The following is a 26,723-nucleotide window of genomic DNA, read 5'->3' as shown; positions in this document are numbered from 1 at the left end:
TTAAAACTTGACTTCGGACATTTGATTAAAATCAAAAAACATAATTTGCATAGAGGTAAATATTTCAAATGCTACACAAACTTACAGGAAGAATCAAAAGTACAGCAGATGGTGCCAGTTGTAGATCTCTTAAAGTTTCTGAATAGTTTGATTCTGTAAAATGCCTTCTTGGAAATGTTGTACACAAAGTGAAATGGGAAAACGGAGGCTGTACTTGCTGAAGAAAAGGAAAATATTTATATTTTTTGTTTCAATTTATGACCAATAAATAGCACGTATAATCGAACAAATCCTATAATGAAAGTAAATGATACAGTTACATTAAACAAATTTTATTTCAGAAACTTTTTTTTCGCTATTTTTTCAGTGTTTAGTAATTTTTATAAGTCTGAAACTACTTTTTAAAATGATGTTTTAGCTCACAATTGTTTGTAGTTCTTTTATTTTTTTACCTTAAAGGAAAAGAATATGACATTTTTTTCAGTTGCTAGTCTAAGTTAGTCTACTTCTAGGAAAAAAAAAAACGAAAACTTCTAGAAAAGTTAGAAATGCAAAATTCTAGTGATAGCAATAGGGAACTTGATGAAGATCCAAGTTGTGCTGATTCTTGACAAAATGTAGATGGTTCTGGCACAAATAACACAAAAGTATACATTGGTTAATTCAATATTTGGTTTAATTTAACTCGTAGAAATGATTTTTAAACTGGATGTTTTTTCATTCTAAATGCAAAAGAACTTGAGTTAGTTACAAAAAATATTGGATAAGATTTATCATTAAAATTGTTACAGAAGTTGTTTTTGCAATGCGAACCAACACATCCTGGGATCGGGCTACGTTGGTGTACTTCATAAAGTTCTGTTAAAAAATTAATATAAAAAATTAAATGCATTGAACATTTCCCAAAATATCTGGAATGATGAGAAATACTTAATGAAACTTATTGCAGAAAATCAAACTGCTCATTTCATTATTTGATGAGATAAAAAAACAAAGTAGATAAGTGAACCAACATGCCCTGAATCCCGATTTAATACATTTACTGGTGGGGAGGAAGTATTTAACTAGTTTTCAAAGTAAATATATTTTCTAAATTTAGACTTTTTAAATAAATATTTTATTTTAAAAAAAGATTCATGCAGTTAAGTGCTTAATATTTTAAAAGATAGCAGTTTTCAGAAAAATATGCAACTACTAATAAATTCATTCGATGCTGAAATTAAATTAACAATAAATAAATAAAGTAAATAAATAAATTATCAGAATAAATAACAAAATTAGTCTCCTAAAGCTTGCATATATCAAAATAACTCCAAATAAAACTATTGTTGTAACTGATAATTAGTATGATGTTCCACAATTTCAAACTCTCAGATAGTTCTCAATCTCAAACAATCATTTGAAAAATGTTGCATTTTGGTCTTTTGGTGTTTTATTATTATTATTATAATATTAATAAGAGAACATATTTAGTAGTTAACTTGCATGATATGATAGCTAAAATGTTAGGGAAGACTATATACAAATAATGAATAGATCAGTTTGATTCATTTGCAACACTTGGTTCTTTGAAAAAAAATGCAATAAAAATTCTATGATTTTCCTTGTTTACCGGTGACTTGAATCTACTTGAAATATTCGATGTTTTATCTACTTGAAATACTTGATAGCTTTGAACTTTAACTTGTTCAAAATCAAAATTTAGGAGAAATCAAAGAAGATTTTGAAGTAAACATTTTGTTTTTACAAAAACTTGTCAAAACCTCAAACAGTTGCAAATTTTGACATTAATGATACAATATACACATTTTGAATCTTGGCATAAACAAAGTACATACCTCTCTTACAAACGTCCTAGCTTGTTCAAGAGTAGAATCTGCAGAAAAAGTATGATTCCTGGAAGAACCATCTGGAAGGCGGAACTGTAAACGAGCTTCGTTGCTGAAAAAACGATACTAATGCATGATTGAACAAAATAATTGCAGCATATACACTCCAGTAAATAAGAAAACAAATTGACAACAAACCCAAAATTAAAGTTAGCAATGCTTTTTGGCTCTCTACTAGGGAAACTTGTTGAGTTAAAATGTGATTCTCTAGATTTTTTACACTACTCAAAAATACCATATCTGAAAAAGGGGGTGGCATTGAGAATGCCCTAATCATTCCTTATTAACAGTACTAGTGATATTATCGACAGTATTCACACAGCATTGCTAATACAAGGTGGGACAAAAGAAATTCCCAGTACATAAACATATAAAACCCTAGCGGCATATCTGCTGAACCAATCAAAACAAAATTTCAAACATAGTTGCTTGATGAAATGAGCTGAAGATTGTCATGATTTAAAACAACACAGAACTGACAGTTAGTTACAATGACGAGAGAATTTCGAAAATGTGATTGGCAACATCCAATTTTTCATACAAAAATTAATCAGTGTATTGAAAAACCACAAATGCTGTTAGAACAATTGGTATGAGACAGAAAAGGGATGCTGACACAAAGCGCTTGCAAAGAAAAGCTTCATGAGAACTAATGACAATACAAGAGAGGAGGAACTAGGATTAAATTTGCCTAATTCACAAGGTTAGACAGTAATGGCAGTACTAGTCATAGGATTCCACTATTTGTGGAAAAAAACCTTTAAAAAGCAGTGTAGAAAGAGTATTTCTTCAGACCAGTGTTTGAATGTGCTAACAATTTTTGCCACATGCCAATAGTTTCATCATTGCTTGTGATTTTTCAATATGCTGGTCAATTAGCACAAGGAGAAATTGGGTGTTAAGTCAAAACAAGTGGTTGTTAAGTGACTTCAAAACAGTAGACAAATTTAATCATGTGCCTCTCTCAGAATAGGTATAAAAGCAATAAAGTTAAACTCTTTTCCCTCTATCCTCATACAGTATTTTTTGTGGCCAACATTGTACAAAAATACAAGATTAAGGGCAGGATATACAAGTTTGAAATGAAAAGAATAGTACCTGTTCATAGCAGAAATTCTGGCAGCATTCGCCTGAGCTTCTCTAACTTGAGCAAGCCTTTCTTTTTCTGCTTGTTCGGCTTCTTTTGTTAGTTGATATTTTGCAGCTCTTTCAGCTCTAAATGAGGGATAAAGACATGTTAATTTTAAAATGTAAATACACATTTACTACTGGAAATTTTCAGATCATCTATATTTTTAAAAAATGAATAAAATACCTATTTTTTTAATTCTAACATTCCCTTGCTGGTGTTATTAAAAACAATTCATAGGCCCCCAAAGTAAGTTTTTCCTCAAAAAGAAATAAAGGCATTAAGAAACAGTAAAAATGTAAAAAATAGGGGGAAAACATCTAAAAAATAAAATATGTTGTTGTTTCTGATGCCCCTTGGAGCACCCAAGGTGATGGATATCGAAGGTGTTACTCCATTTTTGAGGCTAATATAAGCGGCTTTCGTTTGACTGAGCCCCATTTAGGTGGAAGTCCAACTTTTGCTGAGACACATAAGACAAATAGCACAATTCAGATTTATTACAATACAAGAAAATCAGAAGAACACCCAGGGCTGTAGGGGGAAATCGAACCCGCGCCTCTCTGCTTGCAAGCAGTTCCTGAGCAATACCGCTCGGCCACCGAGGCCCCAAATATAAAATATAAATACCATTTACAAACCAAATTTAGGTAAGTTAATTGCCAAAAAGAAAGAAAAGAAATGTAAGAACACAAAATTTTAGCACAATTTCATTATTAATTGTACATTTTTAACTTTTTCTTGAGTTGCAGGCTATTGTTTAGGTTTTTCTCTCCCTCATATTTTTTTTCTTTCCTTTTTTGTCAATATTGGCAAAGATCATACAAACCTAAAAAAGATCCAGGCTGATTTTTTGTTTTTAAAGGACAGTTTTCGGATTTAAGTAAATAACGAAGGCATCATATTCAGGATTATTTTACTAATTAAACATGTTTTTCTATATCACAACAATCAATATCAAATTAGTTAACTTTAGCCGTTAAGAAGCAGAAAAAATTATCAAGATTCCAGATAAAAAATATATTTACTATTTTAAATTCAGACGATTAAGTTATTTGATAAATACCACTTTGATAAATTGTACATAAATGACTAAAATACAATAAAAACCCGTCTTCCTCGAATTTCATAGGATAGAAAAAAATTCAATACACAGAGGTTTTGATAAATAAGTTATAAAATAAGCAGTTGAAACACAATCAAAGACGTAATAGATTCTAGCACTGATATTATTGAACATTTTACAGTATGACATGTATGATTTCATGTTTTACCAATTTTAATAATTATATGGATACAGCAAGTTAATTTAAAAAAAATATTTTAAACTGGATTGCTACACCTAAAGAGAAAAAAAAATTTTTTTTTTAATGGATTGTAATATTCTTGGCTGAAAGTAATACCATAAAACTAACACAACTTTAAAAAAATAAATAAATAAATAAATAAAAAAAAAACTGCAATCTCGAAATTGGAAAACTTGGCATTTGACTGGTTTCTGATTTTAATGATTTAATAAAACATGAACTTTAAGAAGTTTTTTCTTTAAATCTTAAAACACTAAAGTAATCTAATAATGAGTTATATAAAATTTTTCTTTTGATATTCACTGCATAAAAACTACATATATACATTTTAAAAAATTAAATACTTACCTATCTTGGGCTATCATAGCTTTAACTTTTTCACGAGCTAGTCTTTCTTCCTCTTTCTCTTTAGCTCTGCTTCTTGCCCATTCTTTGAGTTCATTTTCTTGTTTAGTTTGTTGAGCTTGCTGCACAGCCTTGCCAACATTTCTTCTTTCTATTTCTCTTCTTTTTTCCAGCTGAAATATCACATATAAATTACTATGGAATGGATATGGTAAATAATTTTGAAGCAAACAAACATTTCCTCAAGATCTTTCATTGTGAGACAAAAAAAAAAAAGAGAGATTAACATTTTTATTTGCTTTCTTTCACTACATAAATACAGTGGAAAACGTTTAACACGAAGCTGAAAGGACGGAAAAAAAATTTCATGATAAACGAATTTTGTGTTAAAAATTTATATTTAAGTGCGCAGTATACAGTCCGGATCGCTATACCAGTTTGCGTAAACCGATTTTTCATGTTAAGCGTTTTTGTGTTAAATGTATTTCACTACAGTACATTCAATAAAAATATTGGCAACTGTAGAAAACTTAAAATCGATTTATTTTTAGTATTTAAAACAAAACAGCGAAAGGAGGGAGGGGGAATTTCACGACTTAATTTTTTTCAGGCAACAATAAGGAAAGAACAGGTTACTGACTATTTGTATTTACTATGATGAAAGAAGATTTTTTGAACCATAACAAAGGGGCAAACCATAAAAAGGGAATTGGCGAATAATGGTGAAATAATTCCGTAAGTTTGGACGAAACTCCAGAACTTTAATTTGTTTCTTATTTAACTTGGTAATTTCTTGTCTGAAAATTTCAATCGGTTTTGTACACATTTTCAATATCTATACTCGCTTTTCTTGTATTATTATTAGTATTTTTATTTTTTTAACATTTTTAATTTTATTTTTTGCTTAGAACAAAGATTTTTTAAGGTTTCATAAACTCAATGTTGCCACATAGCTTTTTGACATGTAAAGAGTGGTAGAAATGGTGCTACATAATGTTTCTTTTTTTTTAAGTTTCTTTGCTTAAGACTCTTAGACTCTAAAAAATTCATAACAACTCTTATCTTTATGCATTCCTCATTTTTTGAAAGCGCAATTTCTCTCCACTATACAAACAATAGAGTCTATCCATTTGAAATCACCCAAAAAGAATGAAATTTGTTGTTCAACCTTTTTGATTTTCCTAATTTTTTTACTAGTTATTTCCCACTATTAAATGAGTTCAAAAGTGTTAAAAGAAATCTTTTTCGGCTCATTTTTTTTTTACACGCCATTTAAGTTTGCTTTGTAGCCGTTTTTTTGACCAAAAACAGGTTTTATGTAAGTGAATCTAACTCGGTTAATTTTACAGCTATTAAGACAAAATAAATTCCAGGATTATCAGAAAGATGACCTAGATATGTTTATATTACTCAATACCATTTAAGTGGTGAGAAAAATGAAGAAAAATATTTACAAAATAAATTATGTAGAATCTTATAGAAAAAAGAAGACACAAAAGTTCACGGCGTGGTTTAAGAGTTTGAACATTTTAAATATTACATAAATGAGAGTAAGAATAAGTTTAAAAATCTTGATTATTAGTTCTGTAACATAAGTAATAAACAAATTTGGATTGAATCTGCTCAAAAGTTTTAGCTTTATTATTGTAGTAGGGATTCCAAATAAGACTGCAGTATTCAAGTCTGCAGTCTTGAAGGCTTCATAATGCTTACCTGTCTTATTTGATTTATTTATTTGCTTATTTTTGTGCAGATTTCTATCACATGCATTTACTTTATTAAATGATAGGAACTTTTGTTGCTGTTAAATATACAAATACAAATATTTGGACAGTGGATTTTTTCCTTGAATTAATGTTAAATTTTGCGGATGTATTTTACAATATTTGGCCAACTTTGATGCACTGTAACTCTGGTACCGGTTGAATCTCAATCACCAAAAAGATATCACAGGTTTATATCATAAAATAGTGTTATCAGTATTAATTTCATAGTTAACCCACTCAGTCCCTTTTGAGATATTTTACTTTAAACTTAGCGAAAATGCAATATTTTGCTAACTTTAATGCACTATAACTCTACACCAGTAGAGTCTCAGTCATCAAATTGGTATCATATTTTCATATTATAAAAAGGTGTTACCTGTATCAATTTCACAATTTTACATTCAGTCCCTTTTGAGATGTTTTACCTTAAACTTTTCCAAAATAAAATACAATTTTGGCCATTTTTGAAAAATTGCACAAAAAAAGGACGAAATTTTCAAGCTTAAAATTTCTACAAGTAGTCCTACACTATACCTACGCAAGAAAAAAAAGAGCTGAGACTCTCCTCTTTTTACTAATTTTCAAGCACAAAAACCCTTATTTTACGCTAATTTTGAGTTTGTAGTTGTAAATTTTTTCTTCACTTTTCTCACCACTTAAATAGTATTGAGCAATATAAATATATCTAGGGTACATTTCTGATGATGCTGGATTTTATTTTGTCTTGATAGCTGTAAAATTAACCAAGTTAGATGCATTTACATAAACCTTGTTTTGGTCAAAAAAAGGCTATGAAGCAAACATAAAATGGCACATAAAAAAAGCATCAGACAAAAAAACTTCCTTTCAATGCTTTTGAACTCACTTAGTAGTAGGAAATAATTGGTAAAAACAATAGGAAAATCAAAAATGTCGAGCAACAGGGTCTGATTTCTATTGGATTGACCCAATATTCAATCAAAAAATAAAAGCATGTCAGTAAAGAAAATGCTAAATGACCACATGTGGGAAAAAATATTAATATATACATTACTTCTTGTTCTTCCATTGATTTGCTTTGTCTTTGAGCTTCAATCAAATTTTTTGCTCTGAAAAAAAAGGAAATGATTTTAAATGAAAATTAGTACACATTAAGTTTTAAGTGAATTTTAGTACTATTTTATTTCAGTATTTTAAATTAAAGTACAGAAGTAATCCTTTTTCCAAAAGTGTTTTGCATTCATATGAAATAACCCAGCAGAGACTTATATTTATTTTAATAAATTGCTCACAAATTCAGTATTACCTATCCAGTCTTTCTTGCAAAGAATCTTTACTTTCAGGTTCCTAAAAAAGCAAAAACAAAATCCATTCAGTTATGACATGAACAAAAATTTAAACTAAGGAAAAAGTGAATGATGATAAAAACATTTTCTTACACAGCATATATGACAAATGAAAATCTGAAACCTGGGAATTAAATGCAACAGATTAAATAATATTTTTAAAGCATTAGGAATGGCAGGTGCATAAGCTTTTTGTGGAAAATATTACAAAATTACAATCAAATATTCAATAAAAATCAGGTTTCTACAATTCAAGCATTTTCACTGTGATTTTCAAAAATGTAACTGTACAAAAAAAAAAAAAAAAAAAGCATAAATTGTGAAAATTAATTTTAATAAATATAATTAACACATAATTAATTTAATGAATAATCTTAAATAAATATTTTAAAGTTAAAAAACAATTACTGTGGCCACTTGGGATGCAGAAGCTCCTATTGAATTGGTAGGATTATCTAATGCTGAAGTACTTGGTGATGGTTCTGAAATAGAAGTAGAGGCTATTGCAGCTGACGAAGATGCTACGGCAGCAGAACTGGATTCAGAATTCGTTGTTTGATTAATTTCACAAGACTGAAATTAAATTCAGACACAAAATTAAAATTAATTATGCAAATATCACCAGTGGCGGATCCAGCCGATTGTTTTGGGAGGGGCCATCCGAAATTTTTGAACAAACTCCCCAGGACCGAATTTAGCTCCATGCCGCCCCTAGGCAAATTTGAAATCTGTCGTCCTCTCCCCCCCCCCCCTAAAAGAATCCCTAAAAAATATCCTTGACTCAAAAAAAAAAAACGTAAAAAGTGTTCCCCAGGTTCAAACTGTCACAGTTATGAAGAAATGATGGCGTTTCACATTCTGAGGCTACCCGATGAAATGATCACAGTGATCTCCAGAAAAACTTTTTATTCGGCAAATTTTGCTGACGATTCAGCAAACACCATGATTGAAAAACATTTGACTTTCAGAAGATGTGTGAAAGTAATCATTATTAAATTACATGAAAAATTTGTCTCTTCTGTGGAAAATGAAAGAATGCTAATATTTTACTTTCAAGAATAACAATTTAATTCAAAAAATGTGCATTATAATAGCAAATTTGCCGCCGCTAAAAAGTTTGCCGTCCTAGGCAGCTGCCTACTCTGCCTATTGGGAGATTGGGCACTTATAACTCCCTGGAAATTTTATTAAAATGAAGTTTTAAAACTCAATTTTCGGGGTATCGAGGCATTCGGTGAGGGGGTGGATTTAGGAATCTCCCTCGAAAATGTTTCAAAATTTAAATTTCCGTGTAATTTTTGAAAATTAGGAAATTAAAAACGCATTTTGTCTATTTTTGATGTACGGAGAAAGGAAATGTTTCGGGCGCTGGCCCCAAAATACTTTTTGAAAATAAAGCTTAGAAACCAAAATATTCTATCATTATACATTGAGAAGTTAGAAGAGGAAGGGTGCTCTTCTAACTCTTCAGCTGCCCAGCCTAAAAATGCACCTTTAGGTAATGTTTGCTTACATTAAAGGAAGTGTGAAGGTGCTTAGAATCCTTCCTTCCTGGAAATATTTTGCCTTTGAGGCTCTAAAAATTCGATTTTTAACTGTATTTATACATATTTTAGAAAGGGATGGCAGATTCGTGAGCTCCTCTAATAAACCTCCTTTTAAAGCTATCATCACGATATATACTACGGAGGGAGGGTGTCCTATCAAAACTCGTTTGTAATTGAAGTTCCAAAAAAAATTCATTTAAGTTGCTTTTAAGCAAGTTAAGTGATAAGGGCTGGATAAGCTAGTTTCCCCTGACATTTTTTCCCACTAAACACTTAAAATGCAATTTTTTGCTACATATCAAGGCATTTGTGAAAGGGCGTGGGAAAAGGGGGTTCTCCTCCTATTTCGAAATTAAAGTCGTAAAAACGAAAATTTAGGCGCTCTTTGGTCTTGTGAACAATAGGTATACTCTGAGAATGGCAGCATTTGCAGATCGTTCAAGTGTCTGTAGTTGGAGTCAAGAAATGATGTAAAAGATGGAGAAAAATTTTGGAAATATAAGTTTTGTTTTGAGAATAGGGATATAAGGTATCTCCCAATTTAGGTCTATACTTCTTTTTCAGTAACATACATGTGTTAAATTTTGTTATCTTCTCATAATATTTTTTTATTTTTTTTTCCTTAAAAAAATTCCTACAATCACAAGGCTTTGGGAGGGGCCATGGCCCCCATGGCCCCCCTCTAGATCCGCCCCTGAATATCACACACATAAACTCAAATACAATTTGAGAAACTGACATTAAAATGTTAATACTTACTTGAAAAACTTGGTCAATTTTGGTAATGAACTCCGTAGATGTTAAATTTCCAGTTACAATTTCAATGGGAGCTCCATTAGCTCCAATAAAATAGGATGAAGGTATAACTAGAACAGGATCTAATTTCCATTAAGGAAAAATAGCATTTGGCAGAAAAATCAATAATTAATAGGAAAATGGAATGCTATGCAACTATCAAAAGAAAACGAGATGTACAATAAAATCTTATGAATCACTAAGAGCATACATAACATATGTGTGAATTTTTGGGTTAAGCCCACAGCCATCTTAACACAAGGCCTGCGCGCTCATTCAACATGGCCGCCCGTGAAGGCGGTTTGTTTACATCTCATAATAGCTCTAAAGTGAATAAAAATTTAAGATTTTTTTAAATCCATTGAGAAAGTAAATGGTTTTCACATGAAGTACTCTGATACATCTCTCAATTAAAATTTTATATCGTTTAAGATTTAATATCGACACAAATAGTTCTTAAATAGTAAATTCAATTAAACTGTATGCATATGACACATTAAATATTATATTACGCAACATATACAGATAAGAAAGGAAAATGAAAATTTATTTGTATGGATATGAAGAAAATACTCTAGAAATTTAAATCCTATCGTAAAAGAAAGTACGAAATAAATTTTGCTTACTGTAAATTGTAAAATGAGTTAAGATAAACGGGAAGTGCATATTTGTTATTCATAATCTAATAATCATTTTTCCTGCGAATGATTTACAGTAGTATTGATTTTCTTTGGCATAAATGTAAACAAATGAAACAATAATATAAATTGAAATAAAAAACCTATATTTAGACATTTTTCTAACTGTAAAAAAAAAAAAAAAAACAGCATACGTTTTTGAGAAATGAATCGCTATAATACCCAATAATAATTACAAAACATATAAACAAATGAAACAAACCAAACAATTGATATATTATGACAGTATTGATGTATATATTTCAGAGCAAAAAATGTATAGATTTATCATGAATTTTTACTGGGAATCTATTTATTGTGAGTTAACTTCTTTATTTTTCTTTTATCTATTTTTTCATTATTACTTCTCATTCTTTTTTTTTTGAAAAGTTATTCAACTGTGGTGTTCTTATAAGGTATACTCGATACGCCGTATACTCTCAAACATTTTTTAGACATATAACGTATACCCTCAAGCTTCATAAATTTTCATATTATGACATACTATGCATTTGATCACATACACAAATTGTGCGTAATGGATTATTGGGAGTAAATCCTCAGAAAAATTGATGGGAACATCACTGTACAACAGTATTTTATAAATCATTTCCATTACATTTCGCAAAATCAAGCAAATGTTGTGAGACCAAAGCTTGTAATGATCATGTACCAGATTTCTAATGCATGGCTCGCCAATATTTGTTAAAAGCTTTAATTAATTTTCATTTGATACGAATTCCTCCTAAAAATCCTCCGCAACATTTTGAAATATATTTATACAAATAGAAGGTGCTTTAAAAGTTAAAACAGTTGGTCCTTTTAAAGAGCCGCGGTCTAATGTATCTATTAAACTGCACTCTTCAGATAATTTATGTAAAAAGTTCCTTTATATAAACATTAGTTACAAAAAAATAATCATTGCTTAAATTGAGTGCAAAAAAGCTTCGTCACCAAAATCGAAAGTAATAAAAATATATAGCATGGAAAAAACCATACATAAAAATGTGTACCTTACAGTAATAGAAGCTGCTTTAAAATATAAAACAGTTGGTCTTTTTAAAATGCCGCTATCTATTGTATCTACTAAACCGCACTCTTCCATGCTAAAAAGTTCCTTGAAACAATATTTACAAAATATAATTATTACCCAAAGTGGGGGCAAAAAACCTTCGTCACTAAAATCGAAAGTAATAAAAATTTATAGCATGAAAAACCACACATAAAAATTTGTACCTTACAGGGAAAAAATCATTTAAAAATTATTTAACAAGTATTTATTTTTTATTATCGATTCTATTTTTAAAAAAGCATTGATAATCAGACTTACCTTCTTAAAAACATGTTTTGGTCAAAAAAATGTAGCTTCCAAACATATTCAGAATTATTAAACATTTAATACGTTAAATTTTCACTACTGAAAGCATCTGCCCAACGGCTTCTGCAGCGTTAAGCACAACAATACAAAGAAAGAGAAAAAGAACATCATTCAAAGTCTTCATTAAGAGACTGCTGATAACGTAAACTGAACATTCACACATACTTTTCGAATAATTATTACTTTGCTAACTTATACCAGAGTTGTTTTGCAACTATCAGCTAGTCCACGAACGCTGTTTGAACTAAAGGGAATTTACCGCGGACCGCCTCTGGGAGGTCACGTGACATCGATTGCGCAATACAGAGCGTAGGCCTGATATATAGAAGGCTGTGGTTAAGCCTTGACATACTCAAGGACTATAGTTAGTTGCACTCATCAAAAAACACAAGATAATTTGTTTGCTAACACTTTAATTATTGTTTAATTTATCAAAAAACTGACAAACAAAAACTCATAGGAATAGTCAAGGCCTAACATATGTACCTGTCCTATAATTATGTATTTTCAGTCCTATTGTAATTCAAGAGTTGGTTCTGATTAACATTAGAATCTGAAATCATTGCTGTTTTTCATGGGAAAGCTTTATATTATTAGTTATTCTGTTCCTAACAATGGTGCATTTTATTTTGCACAGTTGAGTCATGGTCTAACAAAATTGATGGGAACATAGAATTCATTTTTCAACACAAAAAGTTTAATGAACCAAAACTACAAGCAACGATGTTTCAATATAATTTGGGGATCTTAGAAAATTTTGTTGTAATGGAATTTGACAATATACACTACTGGCCATTAAAATTGCTACACCAGGAGGAAATGCAGATAACAAAATGATATCTATTGGACACATATATTATGTTAGAAATAAAAAATGATTAAATTTTCAAGAAATTTGGGTGAATAGATCCCGCGAAATCAGTACCAAGAACTACCACCTCTGGCAGCAATAACAGCGCTTATACGCCTGGGCATTGAGTCATACAGAGATTGGATGGCATGTACAGGTACAGACACCCATGCAGCTTCAAAACGATGCCACAGTTCATCGACCGTAGTGGCTGGCGTTAGCTGACGAGCCAGTTTTTCAGCGACCATTGACCAGACGTTTTCCATTGGTGAGAGATCTGGAGAACGTGCTGGCCAGGGTATCAGTCGAACATTTCCGTACCAAGGAAAGTCTGCACATTCCCGGCCAGATGCGGTCGTGCATTATCCTGCTGAAACAAAGTTTCGCAGGGCTCGAATAAAGGGTAGTGCCACGGGTCGTTACACATCAGAAATGTAACGCCGACTGTTCATAGTGCCGTCAATGCGAACAGAGGGTGACGGAGATGTGTATCCAATGGCACCCCATACCATCACGCCAGGGGATGGGCCAGTATGACGATGGCGAAAGCACGCTGTCAGTGTGCGTTCACCACGATGTCGCCTAACACGAATGCGACCAGCATGATATTGTAAACATAACCTAGATTCATCAAAAAAAATGACGTCTCGCCATTGGTATACCAAGGTTTGTCGCTGATCACACCATCGAAGGCGTTCCTGTCTGTGATGCAGCGTCAATGGTAGCAGCAGCCATGGTCTCCGAGGTGACAGTCCATGCTGCTGTAAACGTCGCCGAACTGTTCGTGCAGACACTTGTGGTCTCGCAAATGACCCCATTTCTTGACTCAAAGCTCGTGACGTGGCTGTACGATCCATGAAGGGCATGCGGATAACATGCCTGTCCTCTCGGCTGCTAGTGATTACTGGCCGTTGAGAACCAGCACGATGATCTGTATTACCATCCTGAACCCATCGATTCCATATTTTGCTAACTATCATCGGATCTCGACCGACGGCGAGCAGCAGTACTGCGATAGGAAAAACCGCAAACCCGGTAGGCTACAATTCGACCTCTATCAAAGGCAGAAACGTGCTGGTACGCATTTTTCCTTCTTACACGAGGCATCACAACAATTTTCCAACACGCAGCAACGTTCAAACTGAATTAGCATGTGGGAAAATGTCTGTACAATTTCCTTATTTAAACACATTGTAGGTGTTGTTGACATAAAAAAAATTCCTTTCCTGAACTTTCCCAATGTTCTAAGCCCATGTAGCAGTTGTTTTTGAAAGGAAAACTAATGTTTAAAAATTCGTCGTTTATTTGAACACTTAATCATTACTATTTACAGGAAAATAAAATAAAAACAGAATCGCTTAAAAACAAAAACGATCTCCATCTATCAACTTGATAGTCACCCTCACTCACTCATTCCAAACACCACCTCATTCCATCTCAATGCACGTGTCTTATGCACGTCGACTCGGCACGTGCCGATCGCCGATTGGTGATGACGTCAATCGCGTCAGCCCGCACCCAACCGACGTGCAAGAACGAATTTGCATGGGAATCAATAATTTTTTCAATAGCCAACAGGTGTCGCTGTGGGCGCGTGCGCTGTCTAAATGCGCTGAAAAGCTAATCATTTGCATATCACATCATCTTCTTCCTGTCGTTTAAATTTCATATCTGTACTATGTCGCCTTCTTGGTGTAGCAATTTTAATGGCCAGTAGTGTATATTTAAATATACAATAGAACATCAAAAATCTGAACAAAATGGAATAACTGGCAATTTAAAAAATAACCAAAAAAAAAACGTTTTGAAAAATAGTAATATCCAAAGGATACATATGGCACAAAACTGGACGTATGGTACACTGAAAAAAAAGTGTTATAATTAATAATAAGAAAAGCCCATAAATAATCGATTAAAACAACAATGTAGTGACATTTGAACGAAAAACTTAAAATATAAAGTAAAAACTACATTGACTAATACACAGGTCTCCACCATTTCTGTACCTAAGAGCACATTTTACAATATCATTCGAGCGGAGGGCACCATTAAGTTTTTTCAAGGTGTTATTGCATACTGAATACCACATATACATAATGGTTAAAAAATAGTCAGTTTTTAAAACATTCTTTAATATATAACTTTATTAATATTCTTGAATAAAACCCAAAGTGTATCCACCCAAAAATATGCTAAAGCTAAAGGGGTCTAATCTAATCAGTTTGTGTTTACTGCAATATTAGTAATGCATAAACATAAATATTAGCTAGTCGTAGTTGATGAATATTTGATTATATTTTTTTCCGAAATGTTCATTTAAAAAACCTTGCTACGTAAAAACATGACAATAACTTCATTATTTAAAAACTATTAAGAGTGGGAAGTGTTATGAAAAAAAATTTTTGCAACACTACCAAAGTAATTAATTTCAGTTAGATTTATAGACTCAAAGGGATGATACTAAATATGTAATATTTAGAAACAAAAAATGCATAAATTTTTTTTTATGGTTTCTGAATATACTATTTTGCATCATGTTTTAAGAAAAAATCTGTTTTAAGTCATGGAATTAAAGAATAATAAATGATAATAAAATGTAACCACTAATATTTTCAAACTAGCACAATTTTTATTTTTAATATAATACATTCCGAAACTAAAATAAACAATATATAGTAGCTTGAGAAATTTTACAAAAAAAAAATAAAATATATATATATATTAGCATTTTTGGCTTGAATTTAATTTTAGATAATGAAGTGGCACCATAGCCATTATTATAGTCAAGAGAAGAAACACTACTATAAAGCTATTAAGAGTCTCAAATATATGTATGTTTTTCTTCAAGTGAAAAATTATCATTTATTACATTTAAATCAATTATTGCAATAGGTTTTGAATTTGAACAACCTCACTTGTATGCATAATAATAAATTAATGCAGAATTTCAAGTTTTATGTAACTAGATTAAAACCAGCTGCATAAATAAGTTTTGTATATTTTTAAATATTCACATTTAAAAATTTTAAAAAATGTCTATTATTTTAAAAGATTTTATTCTGTTTTGACACTTTTTCACAAAATACAATTTCACAAACACACATACACACACACACACACACAAAAAAAAAAAAAAAAAAAAAAAGTTGATAACTGTTTTACACATTTGGAGACAAGGGACATGGACAACCGTACTGTGCAAAACCTTGCCAATATTGACTTTGGAATTCCAAGACTCTACTGTACCTTGAAATATTTATTTGCACCTCCATTAGCTGTTAGCAGTGTCAAATTCTTCCCCTAAGCAATTCCCCATTATAAATCAAACACCAATAATTATTTTAAAAATTTACAATTGGAAGTTCCAGTTATTTTGTCAGGGCTCATAGCAAGTGGAAAACAATATATAGGAGTTTAAAAGGGAAAATATATATAGGAGTTTGATAGCAAAATATACAGGAGTTTGATAGCAAAATATATAAGAGTTTAAGAGGGAAAATATAAGAGTTTGGTTGAAAAATATATAGGAATTTCGAAAAAGTATAGAACCTAGTATGTTTGGAAACCTGTACAAAAAAAAAAAAAAAAAAAAAAAAGAAAAAAACCCCACTAGTATTAGTACAATTTTATAATGCCTGAAGTCAGGGTGTCAATGATTTAAATCAATTGATCAACGAATGTCCAAATGGCTGGTTTGCTTCCCAGGTATGGAGTGCATAGGAGCTGGCTAAATCAACGTGCGAGGTGTATGAACTTGCTACTGAAGTCAATTTGCGAAAAGCGCAGTATCAGGTTCATTGATGTATGGAGTCATTGTAAACGGGATTGGATTGCTAGGGATGGCCTGCATCTGAGCTCTACAGGGGTCAAAATGGTTAGTGGATTAATTTTAGGGGCTTCGGAGTCAAAAAAAACTAAGTTGGAATGGGGGGCATGGTTCAAGCATCAGGTATCGAGAGAATGAAATTTTTTTGGGTATTGCTAGAAATGGAAATAAAGTGACGAACAAGAGTAGTAATGTTAACAATTGTAATTTAGGAAATTTCAGGGTGTTAAATAAAAGCTACTTAGGCATGCTTAAAGTTTTCTATACCAATGCTCGCAGTATTAGGAACAAGATGGATGAATTGAAAAGCATAGTTATGGATGAGAAGTTGGATGTTATTGGAATTACAGAGACATGGGCTACCGAATCTGATGCAGAGTTATTACATATTGCTGGGTATAATTTGTTCAGACAGGATAAAGTAGGTAAAAGAGGTGGTGGGGTTTTATTTTATGTTAGAGACAATTTTATTTGCAATGAATTGGTCATAAATGATAAGCCTACTGATATTGATATGGTTTGGCTGGAGTTGATGAGCAGTAAAAGCAAAAAGCTACGCTTTGGAAACATTTATAGGCCACCTAATTCAAACCAGGGACAAGATGAACAGATGTACCGTATTATTAGTGACATGTCCAGTAAGGGATCCGTTATCATAATGGGGGATTTCAATTTTCCGGGTATTGATTGGAATAATTTTTATCCTGGTAATGGCAAAAAAGAGGAATTTTTAAAAGTAATTGGTGACTGTTTCTTAGATCAAGTTGTAACTCAGGGAACTCGAGAGGAGGCGATTTTGGATCTAGTTTTTTGTGACATAGGTAGTTTTGGGGTTGTGTGTAGGGGAGCATATTGGAGATAGTGATCATAACAGCATTAGGTTCCGGGTTAAATTTGAAGTGTGCAAAGATGATAATTTTAGGTTTGTGCCCAATTTCAGAAACACTGATTTTGTTGCACTTAGGCAGAGCTTGAAAGAGGTTTTTTCGTCAGGATTGGAAAATAGCGACGTAGTTCAGCAGTGGACGGAATTTAAGGATAAACTTGCTAAAATGGTTGGGGACTATGTTCCATTTAGGAGAAAAGGTGTTAGTACCAAAATTTGGCCCATGTGGTTCTCCAGGGAGACTAAAGAAGCTCTTAATTATAAGCAAGGCACTTTTCGTCAGTTTAAAGAAACTGGTCAGAGTGCGGAGAGGCTCCAGTATGGCAAGGCAAGGCAAAATTTTAAGTATTTGGTACGGATTCAGAAAAGGGAATTGGAGCAAAGGCTGGCAGATGACATTGATAGGAACCCTAAGAGGTTTTTTGCTTACACTAATTCTGGGAAAGCTCGAAACAGTCAAATTGGGCCTTTGGTTGATGAGTATGGAAATTTAATCCATAACGATAGGGATATTGCAAATGTTCTAAATAACTTTTTTTCTAGTGTGTTTAACGATAACTGTTTCTCAACAGTTGACACTAACAAGACACAAGCTATTATACAGCTTGAGGATTTTGTATTTTCCAGGGAGGAGGTTTTATTTCATTTGAAAAAGATTAAAGCAACTAAAGATCCGGGACCAGATAATATTTATCCAAAAATTTTAGTTGAATGTGCAGAGGAATTAGTGGATGTTATTTTGAATATTTTCAATGCTTCTTATAACTCGGGGACAGTGCCAGAGGACTGGAAGCTGGCTAACATTGCACCACTCTTCAAGAAGGGGTCGAAAGGTATTGCTGGGAATTATAGACCTGTAAGTTTGACTTCGGTAGTTTGTAAGATTTTCGAAACTTTGATAAAAATTAAGATCATGAAGTTCTTAGAGACTAATAGTCTGTTGACTAGTTTCCAGTATGGTTTCAGGAAAGGTAAATCCTGTACTACTAATTTATTGCATTTCTACAACAAGGTTACCTCAGCTTTAGATAACAAAAAATGTGTGGATGTTGTTTATATTGATTTTCAAAAAGCTTTTGACAAGGTACCGCATATTGCTCTTCTCAGCAAGTTAGCTGACATAGGAATAGGAGGAAAAACTTTAGAAAATTGGGTTAGAAATTGGCTTACTGGTAGGAAGCAAAGAGTAGTTGTGAGAGGAAATCATTCTAATTGGAGTGATGTTTTAAGTGGGGTTCCTCATGGATCAGTTTTAGGGCCTCTTTTGTTTATTATATTTATGAATGACATCAATGAAAATATTTCTGGAAGCATGAATTGTTTTGCTGACGATGTTAAAGTTATGGGGATTGTCGAAAATGAAGAACAAGTAAAACAGCTGCAAGAGGATTTAGATCATATTACTATAGTGCCTAGAAAGAGTAGTGTGCCGATCGGCGGGGAAAAAGTGAGGTCAGATCTGAGGAAAATCCAGGTGGCGCTACACTCGAGTAGTACGTTATGCTCCTCAATCAGACTCGTTTTAAATCAGCGATTGCATGCTGATTTCGCAGTTTAAAAGCCCCGTTTTTCGGATTAAACTTATTTTTGCGCATAAGACAAATTCTGTAATAAGTGCTAATTGTTACATGGGTGTTCGTTTATTTTTTGAAGCATATAAAATTACCTTATTACCTTATTATAAAACTACCTTACTTCAATGAAAATATTAGACTATAAGGGTCCATTCATTAAATACATAAGCGTACCCTTACTTGGGGGGAGGGTCGAACTCATTCTTACATAATATTTTCCAAGTCGATATTTCACATTAGAAATTGCGCGGTCAAGCGATTTGGCAGAGATTATGTTCCATTTGCGTCTGGAAGGTAAGAAACGTGTTAGGATAAGATGTTTTTTTATTTGTTTTACAAAAAATTTATAGTGTAAAATATAATAAAGGAGTCGCATTGCGTACGGCATGTTTTATTTGTAATTAATATTACATCAAAAAAAAGTCGAAAAAACATTCAGTTTAGATTCTTTTCAGTAACTATTTCTTTACGCAAAAGGTTTAATTTAATAATGTGAATTTAATAACGATTCCAGTGATGTAACGATTCAAGATTTGTTATTTTATCATTTTGAAAAACAAAATGGAATCTTACATAAAAATGGGGGGGGGGTGAAAATTCTTACGTACTCTTACATGGGGGGGGGTCAAAAATTGCCAAAATCATCCTTACGTAATTGATGAATGGCCCTTAAGTATTCAATAACAGCGCGTCTCTTATTTCTCTACTAATAATAAAAATGAGTCTTTCTGTCTGGATTTCTGTCTGGATTTTTGTCTGGATTTCTGTCCGGAATTCTGTCTGGATCCCTGTGATGCGCACAGCGCCTATACCGTTCGGCCGATTTTCATGAAATTTAGTACAAAGTTAGTTTGTAGCATGGGGGTGTGCACCTCGAAGCGATTTATCGAAAATTCGATTTTGTTCTTTTTTTATTTTTAAATTTTAAAAACAGTTTCCGAAGTTAACTGTAAAGGTTTCGAAAGTTTCGCCTTATTCTTAATTTTCCTTAACTTTTAATTTGTTTGATAAATCCATTGATTTTTTCTTCAGACGGTAAGTTACTTGATGCATGTTTTTAATTTTTCCGCAACTATACTTCTTTGTAAATTTGCTATATTTCTTTTGTTTTTCATAGCTCTCTGTGTCAACAAATATTTACGTTTCTTTTTACAAAAATTACAACTTAATTTTTCACTCAATACAAAACCTTGACATTTACAGTGTCTTAAAGATGAACCATCAGCAAAATATTCAGTTCGTTTCATTACAGGCAACACAAATTTGAATTCCTCTGATGTACCCATCCCATTGCACACGATTCTAGCATCAACGTCAATAAAAAGTTTTCTGACATCCGACACTGATTTAAGAACAGGATAATCTACTTTTACACCTTTGACTAAAATAGTAGCATTGATTTGTAAATTTTCTTCTACTTCAATAATGCTCTTTTTATCGTTAATATTATTTTCCACATAATTTTCATTATATACAAAAACTACAATATTTGGAGATTTTTTAAATTTTATACAAACCCAATATTCGTTAGGCAAATTAATATGAACAATTTCATCTATAATAGATTTATACGTGGTTATTTCAGTTTCATCTGCGGAAAGATCAAGTTTTATTTTTTTCAAACAGGGAACATTTTTCTTAACTGCATAATTCCTGATGGACCTTTGCTTTGGTATTTTTTTAGTAAAGTATGTTGGCAGATTTGGGAAAATTGTCGGAATTGCCTCATCTTTCAAAAAAGGTCTTCCTCGAGGAATTAAAACTTCCTCCCCATTTATAATATGCTTATAATGCGTTTCAATAAAATGTTTTTCGAAATGCAGAGCACAAATTCAGCAATATTTATCAAAAACTTTATCTAACCTGGGAATTAACGAGTTCCACTTCTTTAGTTTTTCTTCATCTGCTGGAGCTTTAAAAAGCGAACTTTTTCTTTGCATGTTTTGTATCCACTTTTGCACCCTGGTACGAAACAAGATGAAGCTTTACTTCTTCTAATATTAAACTTTGATGCCTCCATTAAAAGCCTTAAACGCTGTTTCATGAAATATTCACGAAATAAAGGTAAAAAAGAGAAACGCGGAACTAAATTGTAACAAAATCCCGCGTCTACTAATGTAAACACCGCGAAATTGAACGTACACCTCGACCGCACTGCCCTCTAGCGGTTTTCATACATTTTGTCTTCAAGAATCGAAGGGGAAAAAGCGCCGATCGGCACACTATTCTTTCTAGGCACTATAATATTACTAAGTGGGCAGATAAATGGGGTATGGCAGTTAATGTAGGGAAATGTCAAGTGCTACACTTAGGTCATGGAAATAAGCGTATGAGATATCGTTTACAGGGTTCAGTCATAAATCAGGCAGAAAATGTTATGGATCTGTGTATCTTTATAAATCAGGACTTCAAGTTTAGTCAACAGTGCAGTATTGCTAGTAACAAAGCCAACAAAATGCTTGGGTTTATCAATAGATCTATTTCAAACAAATCTAAGAAAGTTCTTCTGCCTTTATATAGGAGTTTAGTAAGACCTCATTTTGAGTATGCTGTTCAGTTTTGGTCGCCTTATCTGAAGAAAGATATTTTTGTATTGGAAAGGGTTCAAAGAAGGGTAACTAAATTAATAAGGGGACTCTCAGATTTAGATTATGATACCAGACTTAATAGGCTTAACATGTATAGCCTGGATCAAAGGCAAGTCAGAGGGGACATGATTCAGTTATTTAAATTTATCAAAATGAAAGATGTAAATGGATTAAATTCTTGCGGGGAAAGCAGGACAAGGGGTCATTGTTTTAAGCTATTTAAATCTCAGGCTAACTTGGAAATCAGGAAAAACTACTACTTTAGCAGGGTTGAGGGCACTTGGAATAGCTTACCGGAAGAGGCGGTAATGAGCAAGGGAGTGGATAGCTTTAAGAGGGCCATTGATCTTCATTGGAGACTAATTAATTGACTAGAACCAGCCTAGCTGGGCCCAGAGCCTGTTGCTGGTCGTCACATTTGTATTTGTATTTGTATAATTGATTTAAATCTGATTTAAATCTCGATTTAAATCAATTGATTTTTTTTTTGAAAAATCATTGATTTAAATCATTTTTTTTTAAATTCAATTCCAAAAAATGTATTTGAAAAATCTCAATTTCATTGTTTTTGAACCTTAGCTAGCATTAGAGCTCTTATTTCCCTCTTTAAAAAAACAATCCTACTCAACCCCCCCTCCCCCCACAGATGGTGGAGGGTGCAGTTCAAATAACATATTTATATGCACAACTAGAGCTATATGTTTTGTCTATTACATGAAATGAAGAAAATAAAGGCAGCTGCAGTGCAGGTGTTAGGTAGACAGAATTGAAAGGTGGGTGTGAAGACATGATAGGATGTGTGTGGATATCTTTTTAAGTAAAAGAAAAAGCAAAAACAACTCATATGAATTTGCTATGCTCTGCACTAATAAGCTTAGGATCATTCCTTATCAGTTAATGAAATGGAATACAGTTCCAAAAAAAAAAGAGAGAGAGAGGTGGAGGGAATCCATTCTAGCGTGTGCGGCGGCGCCTAATAGAAGGAAATAATAGCAGACAGCTTTTGAAATAGAGACTAGAAAGGATTATTTTCAGCTCTGCTCCTGACAAACTTTTTTTTGTTCCTTGCTGGAGAAAAGCATTCTGCATTTTTAAAGTATGACTTCCTTTCCCATCCTTCACGTATACGTAAAGTGGACATATCTGTAGCAATTACTTTTTAACATTTGATATCTGTTAAATATAAATACTCGAATTGTTGCAAAAGCAATTATTTCTTAATTAAGTATTAATTTCTAACTATAAAAATGTCAGCTGAAAAGAAAAAAAGATCCAATTTGGTTGTACTTTAATGATAAATCTGAAGTAGGTAAAAAAGGAAGCAGAAAAAAATGTGGTAAAGAAATGCAAGGTCTGGTTGCAAGATTAAAAAATCACTTTATTACTTGTGCAAATGAAGATAAAGAAGTAGATGATCCACAACAACTGCCTTCTGGGGGTAAGCGTTAATTTTTAATTATTACAATATTGCAAAAAATTAAATTGTAAACAAGAATGTTTCGAGAAAGTAGTTTGTTGTCAAATGTAAATTATTGCACCCGTATGGGAAAAAATCAGGAATGTTTTACCGTGTTTTTTAAAAGGCAAGAAAACAAATTGTTATACTGCCACAATAAGGTAAATGGAAGCAACTGCAAATTTTTCATTTTATGAATTTTTGCCATCTATTGTACTTAAGCTTTATTGTACGAGCTTGCTTACTTGGTTTCAGCTGAAAATAAAGCATAAGAAGAAAAGTTGATTCTCTCTCTTGTAATTATGGAATCCCTCAAAACATATTTCTTCAAATATTTCAAACTCTACATTAAGTTCTGCAGATAATACCCTTTATCTTCTCACAATAGTATAAATATATTTAGGGTTAGAAATGTGCGAATTTCATTCATGTACAAGAAAGTTTTGATTTTTTATTGGTATTTTTTACAAATCAAAAAAAAAAAGTCAGAATAAGGTATGTTTAATATTTATTTGCTATAAACTTTTAAAGTTAAACTAAAACCGAAAGAATGGTCAGGTTTTCTCCTGCTTTTTTACCACTCTCAGAATACAGTGAGGTACTTAATAACTTATAACATTCATTTTATTCAATACTAGCCACCTGCGGCGACCAGCTGATCCGCCTTTTTACGCCATTCGTCTTTTTGCGCCAGAGTTGCCACCTTCGGCGGCTGCTTAGACAATTTAGCGACGGTATTAATCAATGTTTTTCTCTTTTTTCTCAATATTATCATTCGCCTTTTTACACCGATGTTGCCGCCTTCAGCAACTGCTTAAACAAATTTTGTGGCGGTATCAATCAATCTATATCTATGTATATCATTAGTAGTTTGAATAAAATATTTTCTAGATCTATCTCCAGTTCCGTCGTTTGGAATATTTTTAAAGGAGGGGGAGACACAAACGACATACTCTTCATGCAAATCTTGTCGAAAAATAACAAAAAGCACTTCCACTTTTATGTGAAAGCATTGTTTTTTCAAAGTCATGGTGTGTGTGGGGAGGGGCACTGACACCCCGTTGAAATTCCTTAAATGACGGGCATGCCTCTTTCTTGCTGTCCATCTGCTATATCGAACTCTATATTTGTCTATCTATCAATCTATACGATCTGCGCATATCTACCTCCTGACAGTACAATCTTTTTTTATTTATATAAGTATTAATTCGAAAACAAAAACATTTTTTGTCCACTCAACCTCTATCTATCTCTGTATCTACCTAACCTAATCGCCAATTCGTAACAGAAACGAAGATCATGCAAAAAATCGCGGGCTTTATTTATTTATTCAAAATATCCCTCAAAAATAAAGGCTCTATGTTCCCCGTAGTGTTCAAAAAGTCGCGCTTGCAAAAAAAAAAGGTGAAGAGAAGGCAAACGATTTCAGTTGGATCACGTGATGAGGTAAGCTCGGAACTCAGCCGGCAAGCGAACAGCTCGCATTGTGTTCTGCCATTAAAAAAATTGTAAAAAAAAAACTATTGCGTATTTTTCAAAACTTTTTTCTTCTGAAGGGGGCGGAATGTTTTTACTATTACCAACTAAATTTTTAGAATTGAGGGTTCAATACTTGTCGCAGGATAGGTTTAAAAAAAAACTAAACCCAGAAAAAAATGTAAAATAAAGTTTTTTTCAAAAATCTATAAAAAATACAAAAATTGCTCTATCTTCAAATTTTTTTCATTCATCATATTTAAAATTAAATTTCTTACACAATAGTACAAAAAATATCCGTCTGGCGCAATTGCTTTGGGATCTGTGAGGTCAAAAGTACTAAAAAGTGCTAAAAATAATATAAAACATTAAATAACTTTTTTTCTAATTAAAATATCAAAAATCGAAGCCCGAGGTGCACATTTTCAGCAAAAACTGCACCTGTGTACCAAATTTCATCTTTCTAGGCCTTACCGTTTTCCCAGGATGCACGCCACAAACACACAAACACAAACATCTTGTTTTATTATATGTATAGATTATGATAGGTAATAATCATAGTTTAAGCAAGGACACTCTCACACACACACAAAAAAGAAAGAAAAATTTTAAAAATCAGTATACATTCCAAAGGTCTTTTAAACACCATCTATTGATGTAAACGGAAGAAAGAATTTATTCACAATAATGAGAATACATTTTTTTAAAAAAAATAAGTTTTTATTCCAGACAGCCATTGCATACCTGCCAACCTCCGAGAAAAAAAATCCGGAAGATTTTTTTATTTTTATCCACAAGATTTTAGCGCAAAATAAAATCAAACTGGACACCTATCCTCTTTACATTTAACAATATATTAGTTATGAATTTTATATCAATTGAACTTACTTTCGTTTAGTAAATATTACTTTTATTGCTTTCTTTAAAAGTTTGGAAATAACATTTGTTACTGATCTTAAAAAAAGAACGAAGCAAAAACAGCTCGAATTGAGAGAATGAGAAGATAATTGGTGCCGAAAATGTGCCCCTAGTTGCCCGCCGCGATGCTTGCTTTGATTGGATCCCGATGAAGTCATGCGCTGTATTACTCAGTGATGTCATAATCTTGCCTCGCTTCTTCTCGTGCCATTCTCTTATGGCAACCTTTCCTTGGCTACTTGTACTATAACGCGGTGCCGCGTTCCACAAAAGTCTCGTTAGCGCCAAAATTGGCGAGATAATTATTTTTTCTACAAAACGTAAAAAATCCGGAAGATTTTGCTCATAACCGGAAAAACGGAAAAGGACATAAAAATCCGTAAAACTTCCGGGAAATCCGGAAGGGTTGGCAGGTATGCCATTGTAAGTGTCAACGTTACCAAAACACAAAATTTGAAGAATCTTTAAACTTTTAAAATATTTTTTATTGAGATCGGAATGTCTGCTAGAAATTTGACTAAACTCATGAATATATATATTTTTTTAGGTACTCAAGAAGAAGTTAGCCTTTTAAGTATTACTAATATAACAACCAATATAAGTGGTAATACAAATTTTACTGGCCCATCAAATTTGAAACGCAGTACTTCTTCCCTTCCCCTTCTATCTGCGAAAGACAAAAAATTAAAAACTCAAGATTTGTCTTCCTTCGTTGTAAAAACTTCACTCGGTCAGAAGGAAATAATTGACCATCATATTGCAAAGTACTTTTTTGCAACAAACACATCTTTTCGTTGTGTAGAAAATCCACATTTTAAAAACTTGATCGAGATACTCCGCCCTGGATATATTCCACCTAGAAAAACTGATTTAGGGGGTACTTTACTAAATAAAATTTATCAGTCGGAAATGGAAAAGTGCCATGATGATTTAAAGAATAAAACTGTATGTATGTGTTTAGATGGGTGGTCTAACATACATAATCAACCCA

At 32.4% G+C, this 26,723-nt stretch overlaps 1 protein-coding gene across 3 annotated transcripts in view; it reads right to left on the bottom strand.

The window, feature by feature from the left end:
* LOC129234436 (UBX domain-containing protein 4-like) overlaps window positions 1–26,723 on the bottom strand; it is a 56,395-nt gene that overhangs the window by 9,222 nt on the left and 20,450 nt on the right. For 2 of the 3 annotated variants that reach the window (XM_054868436.1, XM_054868437.1), the window contains exons 4-12: window positions 14,841–14,869; window positions 10,068–10,186; window positions 8,170–8,334; window positions 7,722–7,762; window positions 7,470–7,524; window positions 4,674–4,843; window positions 2,988–3,104; window positions 1,839–1,941; window positions 86–217 (exon numbers count right to left, since the gene is read on the bottom strand). In XM_054868436.1, the coding sequence (XP_054724411.1) occupies window positions 86–217; window positions 1,839–1,941; window positions 2,988–3,104; window positions 4,674–4,843; window positions 7,470–7,524; window positions 7,722–7,762; window positions 8,170–8,334; window positions 10,068–10,186; window positions 14,841–14,869 (931 nt within the window). The remainder of the gene's footprint in view (window positions 1–85; window positions 218–1,838; window positions 1,942–2,987; window positions 3,105–4,673; window positions 4,844–7,469; window positions 7,525–7,721; window positions 7,763–8,169; window positions 8,335–10,067; window positions 10,187–14,840; window positions 14,870–26,723) is intronic. The other variant, XM_054868438.1, reaches the window with a different exon arrangement.

This window comes from Uloborus diversus, chromosome 1 (genome assembly GCF_026930045.1).
Source record: "Uloborus diversus isolate 005 chromosome 1, Udiv.v.3.1, whole genome shotgun sequence".
Taxonomy (NCBI): Eukaryota; Metazoa; Arthropoda; class Arachnida; order Araneae; family Uloboridae; genus Uloborus; species Uloborus diversus.
This window is presented reverse-complemented; position numbering and strand designations above follow the sequence as displayed.